At 31.3% G+C, this 17,441-nt stretch overlaps 3 protein-coding genes and 1 long non-coding RNA gene across 17 annotated transcripts; 1 reads left to right on the top strand and 3 right to left on the bottom strand.

The window, feature by feature from the left end:
- Positions 1–2: 2 nt before the first annotated feature.
- Positions 3–1,794, bottom strand: LOC128884231 (choline-phosphate cytidylyltransferase-like). Its single transcript, XM_054137469.1, has 9 exons — positions 1,678–1,794; positions 1,545–1,623; positions 1,376–1,494; positions 1,077–1,295; positions 936–1,027; positions 814–880; positions 625–702; positions 455–574; positions 3–362 (listed from the first exon to the last, which is right to left on the bottom strand). Exons 1-9 carry the CDS (start codon positions 1,687–1,689, stop codon positions 3–5), a joined length of 1,146 nt encoding a protein of 381 aa, XP_053993444.1. The 5' UTR covers positions 1,690–1,794.
- Positions 1,795–1,870: 76 nt separating this feature from the next.
- Positions 1,871–5,801, bottom strand: LOC128884228 (protein crossbronx homolog). 10 transcript variants are annotated; one of them, XR_008459296.1, is made up of 11 exons: positions 5,459–5,801; positions 5,334–5,404; positions 5,069–5,238; positions 4,877–5,007; positions 4,763–4,814; positions 4,624–4,716; positions 3,607–3,704; positions 2,801–3,554; positions 2,638–2,733; positions 2,531–2,579; positions 1,871–2,474 (listed from the first exon to the last, which is right to left on the bottom strand). XR_008459296.1 is itself a non-coding variant. In XM_054137462.1 (8 exons), exons 1-8 carry the CDS (start codon positions 5,644–5,646, stop codon positions 3,527–3,529), a joined length of 831 nt encoding a protein of 276 aa, XP_053993437.1. In that variant the 5' UTR covers positions 5,647–5,801; the 3' UTR covers positions 1,871–3,526. The 10 variants fall into 10 exon arrangements, 2 of the variants coding, with proteins under 2 accessions (XP_053993437.1, XP_053993438.1); XR_008459292.1 differs by having other exon boundaries at positions 1,871–2,579; XR_008459298.1 differs by having other exon boundaries at positions 1,871–2,609; positions 2,656–2,733.
- Positions 5,802–7,312: 1,511 nt separating this feature from the next.
- LOC128883852 (G patch domain-containing protein 1-like) lies at positions 7,313–10,627 on the top strand. Of its 5 annotated transcripts, none has more exons than XM_054136667.1 (13): positions 7,320–7,475; positions 7,530–8,185; positions 8,270–8,387; positions 8,443–8,773; positions 8,825–9,096; positions 9,180–9,233; positions 9,284–9,348; positions 9,538–9,622; positions 9,677–9,735; positions 9,806–9,904; positions 9,963–10,187; positions 10,233–10,511; positions 10,559–10,627. In XM_054136667.1, exons 2-12 carry the CDS (start codon positions 7,541–7,543, stop codon positions 10,263–10,265), a joined length of 1,986 nt encoding a protein of 661 aa, XP_053992642.1. In that variant the 5' UTR covers positions 7,320–7,475; positions 7,530–7,540; the 3' UTR covers positions 10,266–10,511; positions 10,559–10,627. The 5 variants fall into 5 exon arrangements, with proteins under 5 accessions (XP_053992644.1, XP_053992642.1, XP_053992641.1 ...); XM_054136666.1 differs by having other exon boundaries at positions 9,677–9,747; XM_054136665.1 differs by having other exon boundaries at positions 9,677–9,750; positions 10,559–10,619.
- A 2,399-nt stretch (positions 10,628–13,026) lies between these two features.
- On the bottom strand, positions 13,027–14,057 carry LOC128884370 (uncharacterized). The gene is made up of 3 exons (XR_008459367.1): positions 13,940–14,057; positions 13,412–13,561; positions 13,027–13,340 (listed from the first exon to the last, which is right to left on the bottom strand). It is a non-coding gene; the product is annotated as an uncharacterized LOC128884370 (long non-coding RNA).
- Between the last annotated feature and the right edge of the window lie 3,384 nt (positions 14,058–17,441).

Here is a 17,441-nt window from a genome sequence, read left to right as displayed (position 1 = left end):
AATTATGTACATTGAAGGCCAGCGGCATTATTGGTCAAAGGTTCCACGTCAAAATACAATTCTGAGTCATCTGCACTGGAAAGATCCTGCATAGTGGATGGTCCGTCGGACGTATCATTAAATTTTGCGTCGTCGGATATTTCCTCTCTTTCTTCTTCATCCACTACGTGTCTATACTGATGCTTTTTTGTTTCTCCAGTTTGCAAATTATGACTTTCATATTGAACTAAACGTGTTTTACTATTTCCTGTTGCTAAACTACTATCAGGAACTGCAACTAAGTCTGCATTTCCTCGGCTTCGTAAAGGTTTCGTATGTAGAGCCAAAAGAGGTACATTTTTTCTATGCATTAAAAATTGCATCTGAACAGAACAAATATAGAGAAAACCAATGATTCATCACACACTCAAAATTTTGCTATAGCGCTCAAAAAATTTGAGAAACACGATTTTACCATTGGGTCAAACGACAGGGCAAAACGTTTAACAAAACTTTTATATGTATGTCTCCAAAAATTGTATTGATCATGCATAGAGTTACGCAATAAATCAACATTTTCATCAAATTTACTTCCCTGTAATTCACAACAAGTTATTTTAGAAAACTGTATAGATTTTAATTTACCAAGGGGCGTTTTGTAAGTGTTAATCTGGTAACCTCTTCATGAGCTTTTTTACCCCATCGTTGGACTGTTTTTTTCATCTACGAAAAACAGAAGGAAAAAACGTTACACGATACTATTGTATACAAAAGGAAACAATTATTTTTCTAATTTCTTTCCAATCACTATGTAAAAATGAAATAATTTATCACCTGTATTTTATTAGCTTTAACAAATCCTATATTGAGCTGCTTGTGAGTGACACCGCGTCGTAAAGACCTTAACGAAATTGTTATAAAAGTTTTGATAGTTTTTTGTCGTTGTTTGTAATTACCTGTCAACATAGTCTTCATAATTTTGTAAAATACGAACAATTAAATCAGTCGTACTGACACCAGGTGTTCTTTGGGTAGCACGGAATTTTCCCTGCAAGAAGATCATGAGCTCCTTGATTTTCAATGAGTGGAAGACGTACTGCTTTTTTAATCCAGTAATATAAATCTTGAGCTGGACCGATTTCCATTCCTTTAACACCCATCGTATACGGAATATCATCATGAACAACGTAACTCAATTTATGATACTCCATAAACTCAGGAGTAATCGACCAAGGACACGGAGCTATAATTTCGTCTACCCATCGAATATGTCGTAACGTTTCAACGCGTTCCGACATTGTTTGAACTGTTTGCCCCTAGCAGGATAAAATAGTATTTTTGTATAGTCCAGCAATATCATAGAGATAAAACTGATTAATCAATACATATGTTATACTTTATAACGATGAACATCTTCATCTGGAGATACTCCTACTACTAAATGACAATTTTTAAATAGTTTTTTAGCCTGCTCGAGTTGGCGCATATGCCCAACATGTAAAAGATCGTAGACTCCTTGAAATATTTTTATCAAGTAAGGTTAGAGTAAATACAAATAAGATTACCATCTGCATAGACTCGGATCACATCATGGGAATTTTCATCTTGTGGTTTTTCTAACGGTGCTACAAAATTATCTAAGGGCTGTTGTGAAACACGCGAGAATATTTTTTTTTTTTTAAAAAACCAATTTCTTACTTTCTCAATCATAGAGTTGAGATATTAAAATCTTTATAATTTTTTCTTTAGAAATATTTTTTTATATGTTTAATTAACGACACAAAACTTTTTCGTACGACAAATTATCTTACTGCCTGATAACTGTTTAAAAAAAGCTTCCTTAATGTTGAGCCTAATCTAAGTTGATATAAACATGCCTGGACTGCTTGTAAATCGTTTTCAAGAAACGAACAATTCAAATATTGCCTTAAACAGGCTGAGTTTGACAAATTATTACTTAAATCGAAGTTTTTGACGTTTTTAACCACTTTTTCTTGATTGGGCATAAAACAAAAGTGTATTAAATAACACATCTATTGCTTAGTAGTATCCTGACGACCACCATTCCTTTAAAAAATCAATGTACTTTTGCGAAAAAAATCTTCTCACTACATTTCAAGGATCTTGACTTGTTCTATAGACTCACATTTGATAAAAAAACAAATGCTAATTAAAACATTTTGCTAACCATTTTTGTTTTTTTAATTTAAATGAAAATGTTTTTTTACGTGTTCAAGAAAAAACTCTATAACATTAAACAATACAGAAAACCTTGCACATGATAAATTGGAATAATAAAAAGGATTTTTCCAATTGAATAATCACATGATCATTGTCATAAACAATTTTAGATAATTCTAAAATAATTGAATATTAAAAGCAGCTCGTGAATAAAACGTTTTGGTGTAGGATTTAAATATCGTAAACATTGGTTTTAAATTAATGCTCTGGTCTTTGTTTTTAAGCCAAAAAAAGGTTGATGGAAAAATGTATTGCTGTATAGGTTAATAATACATGATGTGCTACCAACTATAGAAGAGAAAACCATTACATTATTACACATCTTTTCAGAGTTCATTCTTCATCCTTCCACTGTATTGCTAAAGGGATTAAGGAACAAGACGGTTACACTGGAGCACATCTTTTCAGATCTCATACCTCATCTTCACAACCTACTGCTAGAACACTCACGCAACTGGAGAGTTCAGTCGTCGCATAAGCAACTCACGCCTAATATTCGGTTTTAGTTAATTTCTAAACGAGTACCAGACGGTTGACTAGGACTAATTTTTCGTAAAAGAGGTTCCCATATTTTAAATACCTGGTAACAAGCTTGTCCATTTCACGTATCCAAGGGTCCACACAGGAACAAAAAAAACCCTAATAACACTATTTCAGAGAAGAGAAAAAACATGCTGAGCGTCAAGCCAGTGCTCATATATGGAACCATCAAAAATTAATTGCTAACACCAACTGGTTTTTTCTTATTGAATGTTTTTTCCTACGTTCTCTAGTATTTTAAAAACTAATTTTTCTAACTATCAGAGTAATACAAAAAAAAGAGTGTTATTTTTATTTTTGTAGAAAACAAGTCATTTGTCTAAAATGTTTAAGATACATTCTTTTCTATACTCTAATGCGTTTAAACAAATGAATTGATAGAATAGTATGTCTTAGCAAGAAAACTTTTATTGTTTGTTCAAAATCATAAAGAGAAACAACTTGGTCTTTTCTGAGTGGAACTTTAAAACTTTTTATACTTGTTTAGAACTAGTGTAATGTTTCTATTTATAGAAAGAATCAAAGACTGTCAGACTTGACGTTATAAAAAAAATGCGAATTTTTTTAAAGAAAAAATACTAAACTAAAATTTTAAAAACTATGTTTGATTCTTACGATTTTAATTTTTTGAAATGAAAAAAAAATATTCAGGTTATTCAAAATCATAAAAAAACTTTCAGAGAAATAAAAAAAGGTTATAGTTATGGAGTGCGCAAAAGTGAATGCGTGAAACTTGCTTTAGTCATCACTAATATTAAAGCCTACACTATTGAATAGGATAGGTTGTGCGAAACCTAACGGCAGCATGAATTTGTAAACATGCATCTTCAACGAAGGAATACATACTCGTACCAATCTATAAATTCATCCGCTGCATCCACAATAACTTTGTTACTTGAACACTTATGGATAGCTTCTAGAATAGCCGAGGATGTTTGATGACCCTAGAAAAACCCAAGACAATTTTGAGAATATGAAGAAAAACGTTTTATGATACTGTTACAAGCATAATTGTTTCATTTAAAGTCAAAGCATGCACTGTCTGTTTGTAGCACCTCTAATCTACGCAAATTGAACTAACGGGAAAATTAATTTTTTATTATAAAATAGTAGCCGTATGTTCTATAAACGTATCCAAAGTTGATGGTGCAACTGTATTCAAGATTATCTAGACTTTGAAATATTGCAATATTTGTTGTTCAAAGCACGTATCGTTAACAATTCTAGTGACTCTTACATACAAGAAAGAAGACAAGATGGTTTAATAAACGCCACTTGATTTACTAATATTACTTTAGTTTGTTGATAAAATAAGTATTTTTGCAAGAACTTGAAACTTTATTATATAATACTCATTAAAATCCTAAAACCATTTTAGCTAGGACTTAGGGTACTTAAACTACACGCTGGTCGTCGGAAAAGTTTTAAGGTTCCCAAAAAGATGTCAGCCATTTACATGGAAGAAGAATGTTGTATAAGGTCACAAAAACTTCAAATAAACCAGCATATTGCTTCAAGAGAAAACCGTACAGTAAATTTTGTCTAATCTTTTAATATAAGGTAGTACACAGTAAAAGATTCACTAGACAGTCGTTTTTAGTAGAGATATCAATCATGCATACAACGCCCTATATTTTTTTACTTCATTAGATTGTTTCCTTTAATTGTACTCTCTCAATTCAACTAAACCGCAGAATAAGTGCAGAATTGACACAATTAATGTGATAAGAAGGAAACTAATTATTTATTAATTGATAAAGTATGCAACACCTTGTACATATCTTATTCCATTAGACCATTGAAGAATTTACAAAAAAAGTCGTCTTACTACATGATTTATTGAGTCTGAAACGGTAAGAGTACCTTCGAAAAGTTTTGATCAAGCTGAATAGGGGAGTTTTTAATATGAATTAGGGTACCATTCTCAGCCTTAGTGCCTATTGACCGAATGGATTTCTGAAATATGGATATGAAAATGTTTGTTGAATTGATAGTTCTGTACAATCGTTCCTTGCTTCAAATCTTTCCAGAAAGAGTTATCTGTATCGCTTAGTCTAAAGTAAAAAGGTAATAAAACATTAGTTGACTTAATTCATTGGGTTTCAAAGAAAATTACATTTTTTGGAAAGCTAAATTTCCTTCCACGTCATGACTAATAAAATTTTCTTTTTCATAGAATAAACACTTCAAGTACGCAAAAATGTGTAATGAACAAAACGATGTCGGAGACCACGATTTGGACATATCCTATTCATTAAAATAGAGTAATAAAACATTGTTAAGCTGTCTAGTTTCTGTGAACACGCACCAAGAGATTGACAACTCCAGTTTTGCTACAGACACGAGGATGAACAGGGTAAGGGACGTTAAATTTGACTTCAGGTGGTTCTGAAGGGTAATTTTCAGAAAACTTCATTTCGAATTCGAATATACTTCCCCTGTACCATCCTTGTCTAATGAACATTAAACCCTGCCAAACTTCATAAAAAGCTTATCAATGCCAACAAGTTTGCTTTTTAGGTGTGCAAAAAACAACAACAAGAGGTTTTAGTGTAAAACACTTGTAACTCTACCTTTTAGGTCTAATGGTCCCAAGCACGGGATAACGTAAATTCCCGGAGGCATAAGCTTTTGAATAACAGAACTAATTAATGTGTTACTCATTAAAAACCATATCTTGAACAAAATAAATTCCTACTATTCAAATACTAGTGAATCCGATGAGGAGCCCGTCATGTCTGGATTTTTGTCTAGCAGACGATAAGCACTTGAAACAGCTTGGTTATAATAATTTATATTTTCATTTAGCTTGACTGATTTATGTTTATTTTTCTTAGGCTTATCTCTTAAGAGAGTAACTTTATGATTGTTATTAATTTCTTCCATTCTTTTATAGCTGAATAAGAAGAATTCTTTTTATTTTTTCCTTCTTAACAATAAACCTATGCCATATGACATGCATGCCGCTAAAAGTGGTGTTAATACTAGTACCCGTCTTTTAAAAAAATATCTTAAACCTACTTTATCCGCTAACTGAATTCATTTTTAAGCTACTTGTTTTTAAAATTGTCAAACAAACGCTTTTTCATGTTCAACATTAGTTATTATCTTTATGACATTAATAAAAAAGTTAAAATGTAAGGAAATTAAACACAAAAAAATTTCAATTTTTTCCCGAAGTCCAAAAAAAAATACGATTTGGTAAAGACCGTTGTCAAATACTTTACTGAGTAATTCCACGTTGAACCCGTCGTCTTTTATACGTATGAGTTTTGTTTGTATGTCTTTGAGACGCCAACCCGTAGGATTCACGAGACGTACACTACGGTAATTAAAAGTATAAAAATTATTCATTGGATGTTTTAAAATAATTAACACGTGTAAGCTGTTAGCTTCAATAGAAATTTTGTTTTAACAAAATTAAGATAACTTCACAAAGCAACGATTAAAGTACGACTGTTCTGATACATCACATTGTATTTCTGCTAAATTGGTATTGTAACAAATTAAGAAATTAAACAAAGTTTCAAATTATTTTACAACCTCCAATAAAAAACGTTAAATTCAAGACAGCAAACACTGTTTAAATTTCTAAAATAACCAAAAAAAATTCATCGGGTATAATTGTTTAATTAACCATAAATAGTTAATGTATAAGAGATAGACGAAGACCGTACAACGGTGCTTCACAGCAGATATTTCGTGAAACTTCCCTACGACGCGAATCTTGTACTGTACGCAAACCGAATAATTGGTAGAAATCTTCTTTAGTCAATGAAACAAAAGCATAAATTCGTAATGAAAGTATACATTTTATTAAAAATCTAGTATGAAAAAATAAAATGTGTCCAGATTGCCAAATATTCTAAGTGTAAAGTTTAATGGTCTGGAAAACATGTAGAACGCATTGATTCGCCAACGTATTGCATGTGCGATGAACTTGATTACTAGAAATTATTACTTCAAAATGCAATGTATCAGCCTTTTGGTAATATAGAAACATCTATTAAATTGCTATACAAAATAATTGATACATTTATGTTTATACACCTCATTCAACTAATTTCGAGTAAAAAAGTATACAAATCAAATAAGGCACCTGCACTCCTGTGAGATTTTTAATTGTAATTGAAATTCTGGCACGGTAAAAGTATAGATACTCATTTTTCTTCATGACCATACCTTTTTACAACTTTTAATCCTCGTTAAAGGCAGTTTTTTTCTTTTTTCTTTTCACGTGATATCGTCATAAACTTGTACGTTGCTACAGTGAAACATAAAGATGTTGGGTTTGATACCTATGATAAAGTGATGCATAAGAACAATTCGATAGGTTGACTTTAGAATTTTCTTTCAATTAAATGTATTTGTAGGAATTATTTACTTTCGAGAAATTTCTTGTATTTATGTAAGAGCCTTTTTAAAAAACTTTAAAAAAAAATCTCTTACAATTTGTTATCGTTAATAACGATAAAGGAATGAAAGAAGCTCTTACAATAAATTATTGCAAGGGAAACAAATGACACTAATGTTTATATGTCTTTTATTTTTATTGTTCTTTCCATTTATTTCTTTTATGACATGTAAAATGGAAGGCAACGTGAATATCAGTGACAATAGCAGACATATTCTTCACCTGTTCCTAACAAGAAGATGAAAAACATGTTTTAAATCCTTCAATTACACTTTTTGGAGGTTTCGACTCCCAAAGAATAGTAAGCACTAATAATTACCAGTAAACGCTTAATTGAAGTTTTTTTTTTGAGTAGATTAAAAAAAAATGTTACCACCTGCTGGAGGGTCATCTAGGTCAAACAAAAGAAAGGCAGCTGCCATAAATGAATCTGATGAAACGAAATTCCCACGTGTTGCTACAAAGTTTCTGGGGCACCCGCTTAATCGATACGATATTGATGAAATCAATGTAGAAGGTTCGTTTCCTGATAAATTGAGTCGTTTGGCGGCTTTGACATTAGCAATACCCAAGGAACAGAAATGTTTACAAGTTAAAGGAACCACAGCCCGTCATTCAGATGGAAGGCGCGTATTCCATGGGGCCATGACAGGTGGATTCGTCGCTGGCTATAATAACACTGTTGGATCTGCAGAAGGATGGACACCAACAACTTTTTTTTCGTCACAAAAACAAAGATCTAAGTTGCGTCACGCATGTATTCAAGATTACATGGATGATGAAGACGTTGAGGAGATGATGACTGGTAAACATCCGTCAGGAATCTTTTCCACAACCAATTCTTCAGTAACCAAGTCTAACATAAGCTGTCCGGAGAACGCTCATCCGTTTCAAGCAAACGCTTTAGAATTTTTAATTGAAAAAAACGTTCCACCTGGACAAAAAATTTTGACTTCTATGGGCTGGAAGCCTAGCTTTCTTGCTGTTATGACATCAGTTTCTTATCAATTAGTACGTTTAAGATTGGTTGAGTATTCAATATGACATTTCAAACAAAGGATAAATTCGGAAACGAAAATTATTTTCATTGTGCAGCCACCAACTCAAAAACGTCGATACGGCCCCGACCTGCCGTCTACTCAACCCGTTTCCCAAAGTGGTGAGACACCCAAAGCATCGTTAAATGAAGATGATAAACTTCTCACAAATTACCGTATGTTGCAAAACTTTGATTTTCTACTCATTGAAACTTTTTTCTGCTTATTCAGAAAAAAGAAACGAAAGGTGTAAATTTTTTTTTCAAGAGCTTTTAACTCAATGCTCAAACATGAAAAGAGTCAAAAGATTAACAAAAGAGGGCATCGGATGCGACAACAACATGATGTCTACCAGAAAAAGTGAATCAGTGTCTAGATCGTCGCAACCATTCGGATTCGGTATACTACAAGATGATGAAGATGAATGGGATGCAACTGAACAGCATGCATCGCTTAGTACAGAGAAGCTTGATTTGCGTTATTATCAAAATGCTCAGAAGATTTCGTTTAGCATTGCTAAATCTAATACAGGACCAACGTTAAATGACATTTCTTTTTTAAAGTTTGTTTTTTCTATTCTAGTTTAGTTGAATACAAAAGTTTTTTTATTTAGGTCAATAGATATTCTTGTTCGATTTCCAGTACCAAGACAATTTAATGGATTATATACGCCGAGTGCCGCCGAGTTAAAGCATAAATCAGATTTACAAATGGGCAACATAAAAGGTGTTATTTACGATCTGTTGAATCATCTTAAAAAGAAGAAGACAATTGCGCAAATTACGAATGTTTCAACAACGATTCCGGCTTTAAATGAAAATAAATTATCTGATGTTACACCTTTTAACTACAAAACAATGACAGATGAAAAAATAAAGTTTTTACGTACGTACAACAGATTCATTGCAAACAGCATGACATTTTCTCAACAATTTTTTTTCTTGTGGTTAAAAACGTTATCTCTATAGAACAATTTTCTACTGAGAATCGTTTTGTAAAGGATTCAGAAGTCACTCATTATAGTACGCTATACAAAATAAAAGTTTGTTATTACGTGCTACTTCATATTAAGAGAATCTTTACTACCCTGACAATTCCGAAAAACAAACACGTTATGATTTGTTCTGTCTCGCGTTAGTACGTATTCGTAGAACGATCCTAACAAACTTTGAATAAATGCATTGTACCATTTTCAAAGAATATAGTGACTAAATATAGAGTACAAAAGTGAAACAGTTGTGTTTCAAAATATTAATCAAATAGTTTATATTCAATTATGAATTTATCAAAAGCAGTTAACGCTGCTGTTATTTTTTTTATTTACAGGAAGAAAAAGTACCGGCTAGTTTAATGCTTGAGTCTCAAAAAAAGTTATCTGCTGATGCAGCAAAAGAGGAACGAGTTGAATTCGGTATGTGTAATCGCAGTTTAAGAGTACATAGTAGGCCGACACGTTTATAATTAGGTAACAATTACCGAGCATTCAAGGCAAAGCATCCAAATTTCGAATTAAGATTTGTTGACGTAGGATTATCTGTAGTTAGTTTATTTTTATTCATCTTGATTCTGATTAAGTTATAAACGCATTTTACAGGCTGTATCAAATCTAATCGCACGTCGCACATTCTTCAATTGGGATCCCGATCGAATACTCTGCAAACGATACCGTGTTCCATATCCTTGGGAGCGAAAGGTGATTAAATTGATTATAATTCATTTTGACGAAAAATAGTTCTGTTTAAACATACAAGAAATTTGTTGACGATCGGATGGTTCCTGGCACTCCCAGTAAATCGAATTTTTTTATTCAGCCGAGTGCTACCAAAATAACGTCCACGGCTAGTTTTGTCAACACGCTTATAAGTGGTCTAAAACATAAACCAATAGTGGAAAAGACAGCCAATGTGTCAGAATCTATTTCTATTTCAGTTGACCAGGTTGTTCCGGAGACCAGACCCCCAATGTCAATTTTTAAAGTAAAAGACAATTTGAAAGCATATGTCTAAAAATTGTCTTCTTAGAGTGTTTTTGGAAGCGTCTCGTCTTCAGTGTAATTTTACATGATTTGCCACTATCAATTACTTATTTTTTGTGATTGTTGGGTTAGTTTGAGTAAAGCTTCATAACATAAAAGTTTTTGCATTGTAAATATTGAAAATACAAACAAAAATGATATATTTTATTTAGTTTTTGAATTTTTCAGTTGACAGTCGTCATTGAAACGTCAACAATAACAGAACACATATCAATAACAGTTTATCTTTGAATTTTTATAGCGTAAAAGTCGTGTAAATTTTAACGTTAGTATTACTCTACAATAAAATACTGCGTCATATGAGTACTTCAGGAAATTTTTTTATAAGCTTGTTGCAAAACCTTCACAGATTCCTTTAACAATATTCACTAAAAAGCAAAATTTTTTCTGCGTAAGGATTTCAATTGCAATTATTTTTTCTTAAATAAGATTTATTTACAAAAAAAAGATATGCATCGTATGTTTAGTCGAGGTGGTTTTTAAAACTCAATCAAAACCACTTCACTTTCAATCCTAGTAACACCTTGTTTGTTCACTTTTTTTATCAACCTTTATGCAAAAAGCAAATCAAGTTTTTGAGTAAAATTGAAAAAAGAAAATATTCACAAACGTTCAAAATTTTTTAAACAATCATGAAACTAATCTCAATCAGACCACATTGTTTTATAAATTCTTGGATTAAGGTCAATGTTTATACTCCCTTGTTTAATACGATAATATTTGACGTAAAACTGGGAAAATATTCAGTTTTTTTACCATCAATTCTAAATGTTACATGATTTTGTTAATGATATATCCCGACACAATAAAGGTATTTGAATAACTGTAAAGCCGAATAGAGAGCGAAAGTCGTGTAAGCGTGTCACGCAAAAAAAAAAAAGAATGTTGATGGTGTAATGTAGTATTCAGCAACTAAAGTGTCTCTCACAAAATAATACTTTTACTTGCCGTGCATGTTATTATTATTTGATACCAATCAGCGGAATGAAATTGTTTTTAAAGTATTTTGTTAAACCTTCTATTGAACACAACCATAGGTCTTTATTTAAGAGTTAATTGATAGAGCTGATTGACCTAAGCGGTCTTCTGTGTGCTTGCTTAGCCTGTTTTTTGTGCAAGGCGCTTACGATACTTTGAATTTGACTTTACTAAGAAACATTTTGCAAGAAATGGCAACTAACATGGCAATACATTTTTTTCATTTCAATGAGTTGGCAGCATTTTTAATCGTGTTTACCCAAAATGGTTTGTTATTATTAAAATGATCACGTGGTTTTTTGTCAAATAGGTTATAAGATTCAATAACAAAACGTTCTCGACTAATTATAGAGAGTTTAGATGTATAGAAACAGATAATTACCGTATTTGAAACGTTTAAATAACTTGCAAAACTACAACACTATAGTAATACTACTTTAATTTCGTATATTGTACAATTTTCTATATATTCTTAAAAGGAACCTTGATATTGTTGTGATTAAAAAATGGGTAGAAATGTATATCTTTTGAATCCGTCTTTTTTTCACAAATAATTTTTATTAAATATTTGAATCCATGCAGAGGTCCAACAAATGGTATAGCTCAGAGCAGGAGGTTCCTAAAAGTAGTGACTCTCTTGCAAGAGTATCTGAGATATAAAAAAAATGTTCAAGCGTTCTTGCGTTGTTCTTCATTGTTTTATAAGTCATTAGTTAAAAAAGGGGAGCTGTACGGTTTCGTTTCGATTCCATTGTTTACATGTGTTACAACTTTTAGAATGTTAACGTTGAATGGTATCAGTAATAAAAAGAACAGACACAAGGTTTTTGTAAAATCAGATTAATTAAAAAACTAGATAATTTGTTTTTTTTCATCGACAACTCTGAAAAATAATTCATCTGTATGTCTTAACATGAACTTTCAATAATATAACCCAAACTGCACAAGGCTTTTTTGTTATTATCGTAACCAAAATTAACTAATGACAAAAGTGATGAATAAAATTATTCTTAGCGCACTATTACTTCAAGAAATATTGTTTATCCGGAACTCGGTGAAAACTAATAAATAGTATTAGTTCTTTTTTCTATTTAAGCCTACAGTGATTTATTCAATGAACAATTCGTTCAAATTATTCCTTTTTTTTTGTTAAAAGTGACATCAATTAAAAAATAGATAATGAATATCACCAGAAAGCTTCATTAAGCGTTTTGATACAAAAATGTACTATTGGAACCTTTTAGTAAAAGAAACAAAATTTTGAGATTTGCTGGTTTAAGCGTAGAAAAAATTGAAACATGAATTATGGTGATGAATTTATATGCAAAGGAAACCGTTGTCTAAGGCAGGTAAAGAATTTTTCAAAATATTGAATTAAATGTATCATATTTACTAAGAGTTAAATAAAAATACGGCTTTATAAAATAAATACTGAGTTTTTCTATCTTTTGTATTTAACAGCGGAAAAAGCAAATTGTTTTTTTACATGACTGCGCACAAAGACATTTAGCATGGTTCAAATAATAAAATACAGATTATAAAAAACAGTGAAATTAATCCTTAGAATGAGACACTTGAAAAAATGTATATCTGAGTCATCGACATGATCATAATTTTAAATTGTATCGCATCTTTTAACTTTAACCGTGTTATGAACTTTCTTTTATAACTGATCAAAATAGTTCTCTTTTTTTGAATTATAAACTCAAATTAATTTTTTTATCCCTCTAGATTCTAGATTTACGATTGGGTACATTTTATGTGTATTATAGAAATTTAAATTATTTTATCAAACGGTATTATTAAAATTAAAAACTTTTATAAAGCATACTATGATTGTCGTAAGACGAAAAATATTATTGACTTTAACAAAGGTTTTTTTTGTGGTTGGGAAGTAAAATATAGGTCAGAAAGTTTATAAAATACGAGTTGCAGTTGAGAATATAGAATTAACAATTTGTGATTAAAGATCCTTACCAGTGTTACATTTGAAAACATATTATTCTACAACAATTACTAGGTACCAAGGTAGCAGATTTTTAAAATGAAAGTTGAAGGTAATAGGTTAACATCAGTTTGAATTAGCTTTACATTGTGATTTCTACCATATCATTATCTAAAACACAAAATTTTTTTAGCACAAAAGCATTTCGACATAATTAGCGAAACACCACTGGGCATACTTACGATAACTTTTGAAATATTTTGGAATTTTTCACAAAAATTCCTATTTAGAATTAACAAGGAAAAAATTATGTTTAAAAACTAATTGAATAATTGGTTTATCCCAATTCAAAATATTTCATTTAAAGAAACAATTTGCTTCTTCAAAACAACCTGGAAAACAAACTGTAATGTCCTATTAGTCTAAAAGTCAATGTCTTTTTAAAATGTATCGTTGACGGAAAGCAGGTAGCATAAAACACTAAAATACCAAACACATTACTCACTGAACACCACGCACAAATTATGCTACAGATGGTTTATATCAAAACTCCATGTAATAGTAGTACTTTACTGAAATCTGGGTCAATTAAAGTCTATTGCCAAAAATTACAAGAAGCAGGATCTAACATCTATCACAACCCAATATATGGTAAATTTTCAATTTAGATTAAAATTGTTTATATGAAAGAGAAAATTTTTATTGTGCAGAATTGCGAATAACCAAAATGATAGTGCTATACTTCTAGTTGTTTACGCTTGAAGACTTACTGTATAATTCATGCATTTTTAATTTTTCACCGGCTAAACAATGCGTACAAATTATGCCTACCTATTTTAAAAACTCAAAAAAATTAAAATGCCACCTGCAAAATCAAACCTCATGACATGATCCAAATTCTTCAAATTGTTGATCAAAAAATCATGTTAACAACCTGAAATCATTAACAAAAAATGACAGTTTCCTAATGTAAATAAAACAGTGAGATCGTAATGAACAAAATAAATAATTAACTCTTATGTATTAAGGTAGTGAGATGGAAAATTTTAATTGCAACTTGGATCACAAATAAAAATAACCTTATATAAAAAATTAATGTTTGTTGGCATTTATGTCAATCGCGATTATAAAAATCTTGCTTCAAGTTACTTATATTATAGTTCTGCATGACCCACGTGAAAATTTTTCAAGTCTCTACGTTTTTATAATACATACTCATTCTTGAGATTCCCAATCAAGAAAGCTTTTTTTTAGCAAAAAAAGACGATTTAATAACTGGAGGGAACTTTGTTATTTATTTTAAATCATTTCTTGCAACTTATATTGACGAATATTGTTTTAACTAGTTACAAAGCACACAATTCAACGTAAACTGTCAAGGTATCAAAATTTTTTGGACATGATACCATTCGCTATGTTAGTGAGTTTTTGCCAAGGTAAAAATTCATATCTATAAAAATCTGTTATCGTTTATAAATGAAAAAAAAAGTGTCAAAAAAAGAGAATAAATGTTTAACATTTAAATTTATGCAAATTCCTACACAAATTTTTTTTACATTGTTTCGCCTCTTGTGTAAGGAAAATATGTCTAATTTGTAAAAATAATTTTTGTAACAACTTTCTAAAAATAATAAGCTACAAAAAGCAAGCCATAATTGAGTACAAAAACATTTTTAATGTGAAAACTTTTTTTTGCGTTACCAAAAAAGTCAAAATATAAATTCATCTTTAATAATTAGTAAGGGAATTTAAACAGGTCAAAATCTAGTATGAAAGTTGAATGCTAAATGCTAAATGTGGAAAACATCCAATCAATTATGTAAAACTTGCAACCATCGATATAAGAATTATTAAAGAAAAACATATTCGGGTGCCTATCGAAACTGTAACACCACTGGTTCCTAGAATAGGACGGGTTTGATTGGCTTGGTATACATATAAGTCCAATGCAGTATGTGGTCGATAAGAACTTTCTAGTGGAAGAAAAAGATCATGACATACGTTTTCATGGGATTCGTGTTGGTCACTATAGATACTACTAGAAACATATTCATTCCTCTCAACGTGGTCCTCAACCTCAACTAAAGTAGTGTCATTACAACCTTTTACAACATCCACCAACATGAAACGTGATGTTGTTTGTACGGAAACTGCGATACCGTCGGGAGGTGCAACTGCTCTAATATGAGCGGCCCGAGAAACAGCTACCATTTTGATATAATCATTGTTATGTGGAAATTTCATTTCGATTTTTTCCACATAATTTCTAGTAATAAGAACATCTTGAAACATGTGTTCTTTAATGGGAAGATCTTGGGGGGTAAAAGAAATGAGACGACACTGAGTTACAAATTGTCCTGAGTTTAGTATTTCATGGTCAAATTGAGACACGTTTTTGCTTTCAAGTGACCACGTAAGCAGCGGATCACTTAATCCCACATCATAACTCAGTCCCATAGCATACGTAGTAATGCTCTGCGCTCCTCTATATATAGCTTGGGAACTTGTTCGGCTATGACGCCTGGATAAATTAGAAAGTGTTGTTTTAAAAGATCCACTGTTTTTCACAAGCACATCGGAATTCTTAAGAACAGTCAAATCTTTAACGCTGTAAATACAAAAACTAACAACTTCAGTATTCTCAACTAGAGTATCATTTTCACTCTTTGCCATTGCGTTTGTGTCAAAATACAGATAATTCTGATAATTCATCAGAAAATAAAAAATTTCTTCTCCCTGTTTTGGAAGCGTAAGGGTTTCTGTTGGTCGATGAAACGTAAGCTCAAAATGAGACGATGTATTGCCACTGTTAAGGTATATGTACGTAAAACAGCGAGCCAATAACCCAAACTCAATACAACGTGGTAATAATGAACGGACACTTGTTGGATTCCCTTTAAACGCCATTGTATAAACCATTTCCATGCTATTTGTAACGACCAAATGCATTGGACCGGCAACAGCGGAAATAGGAAGTTTCCACTCACCCAAAAGTTCTGTCATTGGAATTGTCCCATAATGAACGACTGCATTGACTATTGGCTCAAAGTAATGCGTACCAATCACCTGCTTATCAATTCTGTATTTACTTGAGTCATCCCTTTCATCGCTAATGAGTGACATTGGATCGGGAACGTAACAATAACGCGTATTATATTCCTCACTAGTTCCCCCTTTAGGTAAAAGCTCTGCCAAAATTTTTGTTTCGTTTTGTGAACCATGATCCAATATAGAAGAACTTTGTAAAAAATCGTCCCCATTTTTAGCTTCATAAAATGTCCAGTTGAATAGTGTGAATGAGGAGTGAACATGATTTTTAGTTATCCAAGTTAAACCTCGGCGATCATTTAATATTTTAGAAGTACTTGATGAAACACAAAAGTAAAATGAACCTTTCAAAGTGAAGAAAGTTGGATGAACGTTAAGAGATAAACCACTTAGCGATGGGATTCTTCTACTTTTCATTGGGGTATCTGTCGTTTTTCCACTATATTCAATAAGAAAAACTCCTTGCTCTTTGACTTCGGTAAACTGAAGACAGTAACTTATATGTATGGAATTGATAATAACGGCTAATAAAGTCACAAAGAAAAAATACTTCATAGTACAGAAATGTTGATAAAGCGATAAATAATGTAAACACAAAAAATACAAAGTAATATACTACTTGATTTTTTCTAGATGGATAAACAAGTATAAATGCAACGACTTCTTAGCGACAATCACGCAAATTAACATTCATGAGAGGGTCGACAAACATGTTTTATAGTTTAGCATAACAGAAAACATGTTTTAGGGACACTACAATCGTGTTTTTCGACTTTGTGTAACAGATACTAAATCCGTATCAAACATTGTATTACATTCAAACATCCAACAATTAGTAAAAATACACGGTTTCACTAAGCAAAGTTCAATTTACGTTTGTTTATAAATTTCTTGTTTAATTAAGGCTCGACATAAAATATGCGTTTCACACTTCGTAATGCATGAAAATTATATCGACCTTAATATATCTTACTAATGATCTATAAGGTATAATCATGACATCAGCAAATAAAATGCAAGGCCTTGTATTAACAAGTCAAAGTTTCAGACACGATTACGTATCAGTCAAAATTTTTTCTTGAAAAAAACCATAAACATACACTGTAAATAAAATTTTATACCTCTGCAAAACATAGAATGGGTGACTACATTTCTATTATGTTTAATTTGTCCTGTGCAATATGTGATATCGATAGTTACTACTTTCCACAATGCTACGTTAAA

Source organism: Hylaeus volcanicus, unplaced genomic scaffold, assembly GCF_026283585.1.
Source record: "Hylaeus volcanicus isolate JK05 unplaced genomic scaffold, UHH_iyHylVolc1.0_haploid 12237, whole genome shotgun sequence".
In the NCBI taxonomy this organism is placed as follows: domain Eukaryota; kingdom Metazoa; phylum Arthropoda; class Insecta; order Hymenoptera; family Colletidae; genus Hylaeus; species Hylaeus volcanicus.
The sequence above is the reverse complement of the archived record's forward strand: the minus strand, read 5'-3'. Positions and strand labels throughout refer to the sequence as shown.